General features: G+C 38.0%; 1 protein-coding gene across 1 annotated transcript in view; it reads left to right on the top strand.

Annotated features, from left to right (window-relative positions):
• The window catches only part of pmfbp1 (polyamine modulated factor 1 binding protein 1), a 220,747-nt gene that overhangs the window by 191,628 nt on the left and 18,361 nt on the right, over window positions 1-10,758 (top strand). Inside the window, exons 23-24 of the mRNA XM_082161301.1 lie at window positions 6,607-6,760; window positions 9,318-9,473. Coding sequence (XP_082017427.1) covers window positions 6,607-6,760; window positions 9,318-9,473 — 310 coding nt within the window. The remainder of the gene's footprint in view (window positions 1-6,606; window positions 6,761-9,317; window positions 9,474-10,758) is intronic.

Here is a 10,758-nt window from a genome sequence, read left to right as displayed (position 1 = left end):
AAAGACAGACCTATTGAGAGGTCTGAGGTTGATAATCAGTGATAAATGCTTTCGTTGAAGCCATCAAGGTATATTATTTCAAGTAATTTTTTATATTGTCGAATAATAATTTAAATATTTGTATGCATAATATGCATATTTTTTCAATAAATGTAAAATGTATTTCTATATATAATCAACATCTTTAAATCTGTAGTTTTATATTGTTTTTACTTTGTCATTCACAATGCATCATAGAATTGTAGTTCTTCCTCTTAATACAGCCGTTAAAAGAACACAGGTTTGTGGTTTTTGCCTTCAATTTTTTGCTTCAAAGTTGGTAATGTTGTAATGTTCACCTTGTATCTGGCCGGTTTGGTTCATGGCTTATAACTCTTTAACAAAGACTTAATGAGAAAAATACTTCTGGATCGGCGGAACCAATGGGTGAGCATTGTTGCACCCTGTGGAAATCATGATAATCAATTGCACATCTTATACACATTATTTTGTCTCCATTTTGTGTCGCTTCTTTGCTCTGTCAGTAGATGAAAAAGAAGGAAAGAAATCTGAAATTCTATCCGATCATGAAAAGACCAGGTGTAAATTCCCTCCGAAACGAACAAACCACTTGAAGAGGTTTGAGATGTATTCAAGATTCAACTATAAATGCGTTTGGTTGATGAAGCCACATATGTGAATTTTACTCCCCCCAGTAAGCATATGCAAACTGCCACAAATGAAACTCAACGTCTGGCTTGGCATCCTGGAGCTCAATACATTGTCATCTTCATTAAAAGTGGTGAATGCTAAATTCTCACACCAGTGTTGATGCCACTCTCTTTCCTATTGAAATCAGCTGATGATAAAATGCAATGAATATCTGAGGCTTTTGGTGACATGAACACCATTGAATTTGTATATAGTGACTAAGTGAAGATAGAATTTATATTAGTTTTGCAGAAACGCATTTAATGGATAATGTGTAAATGGAACAGTTTTAATTAACAAATGATAAGTGTAAATAGTTCCCATTGTGTTCCCAAATGATATCACTTGCATTACATACACATTGTCATAATTGCATAGTTATAGTTATGAACCCATAAGGCCTTGGACACACTAGATGATTTTCAAACCCTGGTAGACCACAGACATAAGGACAGTTTCTAACATTATAAACGAACGCACACACTAGATGATTCGGCTAGACCGCGAGACCACAAACCTGCCGATAATAGTAATAATTTCACCGTGGCAATTCCACAGACACGAGTGCTGCTTCCCAATTTGCCTACTTATACTATGCCCTAAAGTATGTACTGTTTTTCTAAAGAAATAGTACATACGTTTGAGTATGTAGCAGAAGAGTAAGCAAGCTTTGGGACATACTGTACTACTTCTTCATAATAGCGTCTTTAACAGACCACTCTGTCGCTTAGTTACGTGCATCCTGTCACCGCTTAAACTGACCTGTCAATCATCTTGTCACAGTTAAAATTCTCCACATTCAATTTAATTAAATTGTCTATCGTTTCGGAGAGAAATGTAGTAGCATTGTCATCTGCCAGTCGTGGGTCTTTCATGCGGAGAACTCTCCTTGTGTTTTCAATTTGCATAATGATGCATTTAAAAGTTAATGATCAAACGTACCTTTACAAGAGTTCACAATGCTGTTGCCGATAAATGTTTATGTGGATAACATTGAATAAATATATTTTCGTCAGGTTATATACTGATTATTAATCACTCAAACCCCTTTTATCTAAACCTCTCTCTATAACTCCCTCGCACATCCGCCATGTTTGTAGTTTTTTAACACTTTTTTTATTAGTGTTTGTAGTTCTAATTGAATCCTCGTCCAAAGCGCAACGGGTTGTTCTGTTTAAAAAACATTACACAGGCACTCGTACTGTCGCCATAAGTCGATCTTCTTTCTCAATACTCAATACAATGTTTCAACTATAAAACCATGCAACATCCGGTTGGTGATAGCTTGCTCGCTCTCATTGGCTATTGCGGATATACCGTCGGAAGCAGCCCGATCAAGAGTCGTAAATACTGCATCACGTTTGATATTTAATATTTGGGAGGCTCCAGCTCGATCGGGAGCAGTAAAATAATCATAAAGACACTACACAATTGAGGATTTTTTGGGACAAAAATTATGTTGCGACAAGCCTCAAATTCGGTGCAACGCACCCCCGATCGTTCGCAATCCGGGCTTAAAATCTTCAAGTGTGTGCAGCAAAAGTGTGAGCTTCCCAAGAGAGGACTTGCATGCCGCATCAGTTGGATATGGACATGGGATTGAGACTCAAACCGTGTTCCCAATGAGCATCTCTTACGTATCCTGAGTATGTGCACAGTCCACTGCGCCACTGTCTCTGACACTAACCGAGTTTTATTAAGCGAAGCTGCAATTCTCAGGACGGTTCAGAGTGTCTTTTAGTCTTCATGACCCTTGACGTGGCGCTTTTACCTCCCGCGCTGCCCTCCTATGAGAAAGTGTGCCGCTCAATGGAGGAATCACCGTGGGTCTGGATCCGTGTGTGAAATCAGATGTTTAACTGGCTGGAAGAGGACGAGCAAGCGCATCTTAACTAGCACCTTGCCAAAGGTCTCTTGTTCAGTCAGCCATCCGCTGTTGCGCAGCACAACTTCCCGTCCGCCAATACACATTACAGAGGATTTAGTAATTAACTGGTAAGTTGAGGACTAAATTGGGTGTTTGCGGGCCACAGATCTACCCCGAGGTCCCTGCAGCCATGCAGATAGGGGATTCTAATTGCTAGGGATATTGATCATTCCCGGCGAGGGCGTGCTGGGGGATTTCGCGAGCGATCGATTAGCTGTTACTGTGGCCGCTTCGCCAATGGCAGAGAAAGAGGTAAGAGAGCCACGTGGGTCTTTTGCAGGATCTCCCCACGCTCTTCACCTCCTGAAAAAGTGACTCATCACCTAGTCAACCGCTCGCTTCGGCGCCCAGACACCCTCCGTAGGGCCGTCCTTCACTTGTTTGGGTTTCATCTGAAGGTTGAGGAGGTTCGGGTTGGTCAACACCTCTCATTTCCGCTGCGATAAGCTTTTCTCTTTTGGGAGTGATTTGAGACGCTGTGGTGGGTCTGATCTGTTGTGGTTGGGTGTGATTTGTTGATCCATGCTGAAACGGTGCATGAGCTCATCGTCGCCCCTGTTCTCGTAATTAGTTTCAGCCCCACTCATTAAATATTCACGCTTGCCTACTCTAATTATATCGAACCTCTCTCTCCTGCTTACCATTCCTACATGTTATCATGCCTCAATTAAGATGCGTTCTGGTCTGTTTCACTGACTAGTCAAGGTGAAGATGTTTTGCTGTGGACTGAAGTGTCCCACTCTCTCATGCCCATACACATTTTTTTTTCTGTAAATAAAGATCCCGCACTCCATGCCCTGCTAAAAAGACCAGCTTAAAATAAACTTGGCTTCATACAGCCCAAAGTCCGTTCAATAATCATCTGATGCATATTGCACACAAAAATGGTTGGCTGTTAAATAACCCCTTGTGAAAAGGACAATTGTATACTTTTTTAAAAAGATAAATTATTATGGAAATAACATACTTTAAAAGAATACACTTAAGTGTGAACTGAATGTAATGTTTTCTGACACTTAAATGCATCCTAATTGCAATTAAATAGAAATGCATTACTGTTTTGACCCACTTAAGTAGGACTATGAAATACGGTTACATTTTATTGCTGAATGTACTGGCAAATATGACAAACTAAAATATTTTACAGTCCTTGTTACACGTTGCATGTAGTTACTATAGTTATAACAATAGGTTTTGCAGAATTACATACATCTATAATCCTAGCCTAACCCTATAGTAAGTACATGTAGTTAATTCTTATTATTCAGCACTTAAATGTATAATTGCACTGTAACAAGGACACCTTTTTTTTTTTTTTTTTTTTTTTTTTTTTTTTTGTGGAAGACAATTTTTTAGTATTAGGTCCATTCATCAAATTTAAGTAGTCATGTGACATTTTTAAGCTTAGTAATTAGTACCATATTAAAGGTAATAATAATAATAATAATAATAATTCATTACATTTATATAGCGCTTTTTCTCGACACTCAAAGCGCTTTACATGGAAGGGGGGAATCTCCTCAACCATGGAAATGGTACATGGAAATCAATTATATATATATATATATATATATATATATTTTTTTTTTTAACTGCTTAAATTAGCTTTATTAGCAATTTTTATATCCAGTTGCCTTTTTTTTATTTTTTTTATTTTTTATTTTTTATTTAACAGACAGACATACAGACCAAAATAGTGCAGTAACGAACAATTTAGTAATTCCATAATTCCAGAAGTGAAATAAAAGTGTGTGTGTGTGTGTGTGTGTGTGTGTGTGTGTGTGTGTGTGTGTGTGTGTGTGTGTGTGTGTGTGTATGCGTAAGCAAAGTAACCATTTATTATTTATTACCATCTTCATCACCATCACCACCACCACTCCTCACTACCATCATACTGCCAACATTGTATTAGTCAATTTTAATTTTTATTTCTATCTTTTCTCCTATGTAACAATTACGATTGTCATCACTCTCTATAGACAAATCAATTTTTAGATAGTAAGATAATATAATAAGATAATATATTATAATATAAGATAACCCTCCTCCCACATCTCTTCAGTCCCTATTTTCTACTATACTACATACATATATATATATATATATAAACATTTTTATTTTTTTATTTTTTTTATGTTATGTGTAGTGTCTAAGGTGCATTAAAAGAAGGGGTACAGTGTGAGAGTGTCTCAACTTGGGACAGAGATGCTGTCCTATGGAAACCACTTAGGTAAAATAGGTAAAAAAAACAAGGACACCTTAAAATAAAGTGTGACCATCATTTCTATTGAAATTGGTATGCCGTATTTAAATATATTTGCAATTACACATTTGTAATGATGGAATTGCAATTTAGCACATTTAAAACATGTTAACCTTAAAATTATTATTAAATAATTTATTATAAAATATTTGCTGCTGTATTAAGATTATTTTACAGCTCCCGATCTAGTCGGAGCATCCTCAATCTTAAATTGTAAATAGCAAACATGCGATATTTACGACTCTTAATCGGGCTTCTTCCGACGGGATACCCGCAATAGCCAATGAGAGCAAGCCGCTGTATATTATATATACATATATATTATATATACGCTGCTACAGGAACAAAACAAGAAACAAATCCAACAAGTGTTTTTGAGGAAGAACTAATCACTGGATTTGTAAATGTTTGCAAGTAGCATCTAATTTTTAAAATTACTTGCAAGGTTTTTGGAGAGAGGGGTTGTTGCTAGCAAGTTAATTGGATATCCACAAGCAAAACTGTACTTTCTGTATCTGTAAAATAATGACTTACTAACTAATGAGTTCGAAATTATGATTAAAATGTCATACATTTGCCCTTTTTTGCAGTTGTTAGTTGTTGTGTAATTATTTGATTACTTTTTTTTATTGTGGTATCAACTATTTTAGATTTATCTGCCACTAAATGGCTTCTAAAAACAACATAAACTGTGACTGATTTTTGGCCAGAATAAGATTGAAAGTCTACCCGATTTATACTAGCAGCAAGAGACTAAGCTTAAAGGCTTAGTTCACCCAAAAATGTAAAATTATGTCATCATTTACTCACCCTGATGTTGTTTCAAACCCATAAGACTATTTTTCAATTTCAAACCCAAAATAAACCCAATAAATTCCAGTCTGGTTTATGCTGGTTAATGCTGGTTTTGGTAAGATCCTACCTCCTTTTGTTCTTCCTTAGTGAACTAAGCCCTGTTTACACCTGGTAGTAGGTTGTGTTTTGGTTGACCGGATCACAAGTAGACGAAGGAAACACGTATCTGTTTACAACTGGTGTTTTAATCCGTCTCTTTTGTCCGCTTTCAACCACTTCTGTCTTGATTTCTTCGAAAGGGAGGGTGTATGGGCCTAGTGTATGGGCTTTTTCAGATCTTTCGATCTAATGGACAAAATAAGCTTGTGCAATTTAGATATGAACTTGCCTGGACACAACGGAAAAACATATGGAGAGCATCAGCTTTAGTTTCTGCTCTGACAGCCGCAAGACCACGCCGAACACCGAGTGCGTGTTAGAACATTGTGCTTGGTACGTTTTTCGTCTTCAAACCAAACTTGGGTCTTCAGCCAACAAAGTTTAAATCCCCTCTGGCTAGAGCGCTTCCCATAATGTTTACACATTAGGTCAGTAGGCAGAGAGTTTGAATGCTTTTGACCACATGAGCATTTACACTCCGAAAGCAATCCGGTCAAATGTGTTTTCGATTACCTCTGGAAGTGGTCGAAAATGGACAAGCTCAAAACGTTTTAGACCCCGTTTACTCCTGTATTTAGCGTCGTCCACTTGTGATCCGATCAACCAAAACACATAGTAAAACAGGCCCTACATGAAAAACACCATACACTGCTGACCAACAGGATGGTGTGGTGATTTCATCCACACACCTGTTGCTCCTTTATAGTGCTCTCATGTCAGGACTGATGGAGAAGGGACTTTGCTGAAATAAGACTCATGTTCTCCTCTACAGGAGGCTGGTAGAGCGCTTGAGAGCAGAGGCCAGCAGCAGCAGATCGGATGTGCTCAACGCTCAACATGAAGCTGGGAGACTCCAGCAGGAGAAACAGCAGATCCAGGATGAGCTGGACATCAGCAGAGAGACCCTCTCAGCCCTGCAGACTAAGGTGAGAGCCATTTCACACTCGTCCTACACTGATTCAGGGCTTTAAACGGCAGGATTATTAAGCAAAAGTGCTTCACCAAGCCCTCTGTAAGGACATGATCCCCTGTATTGATTACTGTGTGCCTGAGGAACGGTGCAAGCTTGCATGTGTGTGTATATGGTGGATGCATTCTCATGTGTGTATTTGGCTTTGTGGAAGAACACAAGCTTCACATGTTCGTGTAAAACCTGATGATCGTGATATCCAGCATGATCTGAGAATAATCCATCTTGTGCTTCAAGAACATCTTACCGTCAGTTCATATGGTCAGTGTCACACATTTGCTGAATATTCAATGTTTCTTCTTTATTTTACATCATATTTTTTCTTTGTTTTAAATCCATTGAATTCTAAAACTTTATTTGTTAGGTTTAAATTAGACTTAATTAGTCTTAATTTTCATTGTGGCCTCAGACATTTGCACACCACTGTGTAATGGCGTGAACACGGTGAACATTTTCGGAAAAAAATGTCAACCAAATCATTTTGTTTTCAACTGAAAATTAATTTAGCACCCCCAAAGTTATGATATAATTTAAATGTTGCAAACGTGTACAGATCATGAGGAAATATGATTTTATTGCTTCTCTCGGTGCTGAAGAGATGTTAGTCTGAAGCAAAGCTATTCACTCTAGTTGTAAATTTACTTTTCTATATTTAGAAACTTTCATAGATCTGATGCAAAAGTCTCTTGCTCAGTAACAGTTTCAAATTAATCTCCCTAATCCCAGTTTAATATCTGTCATGCAGGAGTATGAGCCATCTGAGTGAATATGTCAGCCGTGGAGCTCACAGTTTATCTGTGCTCTGCACTATTACAGGTTATATCATGAGGATTCATAAATGCCTTGATCTTTTGAAACTAAAAGTGTTTAATGCCGTAGCGTAGCCACAGTGGGGCCTGTGGGGGGGACTAGGCCCCCTCATTTACATGTCCGGTCCCCCATATTTATGGTTGTTTAAAATAAAAAATAAATGTTTACTATAATTGATTGATTGATCATGTAAAATGCAATGGCTGTTTTCAAACTGGTATTATTTTTGTCACTTGTTGAGCGCAGCTTATGCTGTCTTCTTCTTTGCGCATGAGAGTTCATTAATTAACACATGACTATGGAAGGTGCACAAATTCCAATATCACGCTTTTCAGTAAATCAAGAAAAGCCTACTTCACCTTTCCAGGACGATATCAATATGGATTAATGCGTGAAGTAGCTGCGTGTTTGCCTGGTGTTCTGGGACCTCATTTATAAACGTTGCATACGCACAAAAGAAGGCGTACGCCGCTCTCTACACAATAATTGGTATTTATATTTATATGGCATTTTACTCCTCTTTTCCACCTCGCCAACGATAATTTCTACTTCACATTGAGTGGGCGTTTAACGGACTAACTTGTGGGCGTTTCACGGACTATTTATGGGCAACTATGGGCGTGACATGAAGCCGCAAAAGCTGCGCTACATTTAGAATTGATTGTGATTTATTAAGGGAAAACTGCGTAGGATGTGCACGGTTTTATAAATCCGAATATTTCTGTGCGAACGCAGGTCCTATGTTTCATCCGTACGCCACTTCTGACGCAAATCCTACGCAAAGTTTTATAAATGAGGCCCCAGGTTTTTAATTTTTCAAAAGTCAAGCTGAGGATGCCATGTGAACACTGGTGTTTGATTTGAAGAAGCATAACAACGCATTTTCCTTAAACTTCTGTATTGGAAAATTGAAGATGGTCACTGTTTCTCTTCCCTAATGGAAGTTTTGAACACTTGATGTCTTCCCAAACATGAGTAGACTGTAAAAGATAGTAAGTTCTTGTGTTGAAAGACTTTTCTCAATATATTGCCAATATGTGATCATTATCTTTTACATTCTACTCATACACTGCCTGGCCAAAAAAAAAAAAGTCGCTGTTTGGATTTAAATAGGCAAATGCTTAAGAGTCTATGAGTGGATCATTATTGCAGTGATTATTATGTTTCTAGCATGTTATATGTTTGGAAACAGTTCTTCTAAACCTAATTGATGGAGTGTGTGTAGATTTTCATTTCTTAAAAAAGTCAGACCTTAAATTCATTGAAAGTCTTTGGGAAGTGCTGGAGGAGACCAGAAATTGATGCACCTCTTGATGAAAATAACATCTCGACATTTACTTGTCAAATTAAATTAATCAAAGTTGAAAACTTTTGTACTTTCCGAAATCCTTGGATTTCTGATGTCAGCAAGAAAGAATGAATTACATTAATACATTTACACATCAACAATGCCTGTTCATTGTTCAGAAACTTTGCCCACCATTGGGAACTACTAATAATGGAACAAAAAAAATCCTAATAATGTACTTCACATTGAAAAGTTCTGAAAAATAAGATTTTTCCCCCTCCCAAAACGCAACATTTGTTCACAATGGCAATAAACAGTAATATTAAAACAAATGAAAGGTAAACCTGAATATAGATATAGATAAAGAACATCATTAAAGAATGTGATTGTCAGCTGGCCTTCTCTGTTTGTGTAGCTGTGTGAACAGGAGAGGCTTATAAACACACACCAGGATCTGCAGCTCTTCACACACAGACTGCAGGAGGAAGGACTGAACTGCCAGACTCAGCTTCAACTGTGCAGGAGACAACTGGAGACCAGAGATGACCAGGAGCAAAAACACCACCAACAGGTATTACGGGAACGCCACATATTAATATGCTAGTCCAAACTGCTGACGACATGATTTCTAACCCTTCCGAAGCTGATACAAACTGGTGCTTGATCATTGGACTATGAGTTAGTAGGGTCAAAGTTGGCCATATTGATTAACCTGGGAAAAGGAATTTTTTGAAAATTATGTCTTGTGATATTTTATGATGGTCTACACTAATGTTAAAAGTTTGGGGTTCACAAGATTTCTTTATGTTTTTAAAAATAATCTCTTCTGCTCATCAAGGCTGCATTTATTTGACCAAAAATATGGTAAAAACAGTAATATTGTGAAATAGTATTACAATTTACAACAACTGTTTTCTATTTTAATATATTTTACAATGTAATTTATTCCTGTGATGCAAAGCTTAATTTTCAGCATCATTACTCCATTTACATTTATTCATTTAGCAGACGCTTTTATCCAAAGCGACTTACAAATGAGAACAATAGAAGCAGTTAAACTAACAGTAGGACAACAATATGCAAGTGCTAAGACCCTTCTCAGTTTAATCTAACGCAGTACATGTAATATTTTTATTTATTTTTATAAATAGATATAGAAGAAAAGAGAAAGTGTCAGTATTAATGGATCAAGTGTTGCCGAATCTTGAAAATGGCTACACACTCAGCCGCTCTGGTTGAGTTAGGCAGATTATTCCACCAGCAGGGAACAGACCAGAAAAAGAGATTTTGTGCCTCTTTGAGATGGCACCACAAGACGACGTTCACTTGCAGGAGCGCAAGTTTCTGGATGGCACGTAAGTCTGCAGTAATGAGTTTAGGTAGGAGGGAGCAGAGCCAGTCTGCTCTGTTGGCAAACGTCAGTGTTTTGAATTTGATGCGAGCGGTAACTGGCAACCAGTGCAATTTTGGAGGAGAGGAGTGACGTGTGCTCTCTTCGGCTTGTTAAAGACCACTCTAGCTGCAGCATTTTGTCTCAGTTGATCAGTTGCAGAGGTTTGACAGTGCAAGCTGGAATACCTGCCAGGAGAGCATTACAATAGTCCAGTCTCGATAGAACAAGCGGTGTGTAGCCTGCTCTTATAGGAAGGGCTGATCCTCCTGATGTTGTGTAAGGCAAATCTGCAGGACCGGGGAGTTGTAGCAATGTGGTTTGTGAAGTTCAATTGATCATCAATCACAACTCCAAGGTTCCTGGCTGACCTTGATGGAGTTATAGATGACGAACCAAGCTGAATGGAGAAGTTGTGGTGTAGTGTTGGGTTGGCCGGGAACACAAGTAGCTCTGTCTTCGCAAG

Source organism: Leuciscus leuciscus (genome assembly GCF_965113295.1).
Source record: "Leuciscus leuciscus genome assembly, chromosome: 2".
Lineage (NCBI taxonomy): Eukaryota > Metazoa > Chordata > Actinopteri > Cypriniformes > Leuciscidae > Leuciscus > Leuciscus leuciscus.
The sequence above is the reverse complement of the archived record's forward strand: the minus strand, read 5'-3'. Positions and strand labels throughout refer to the sequence as shown.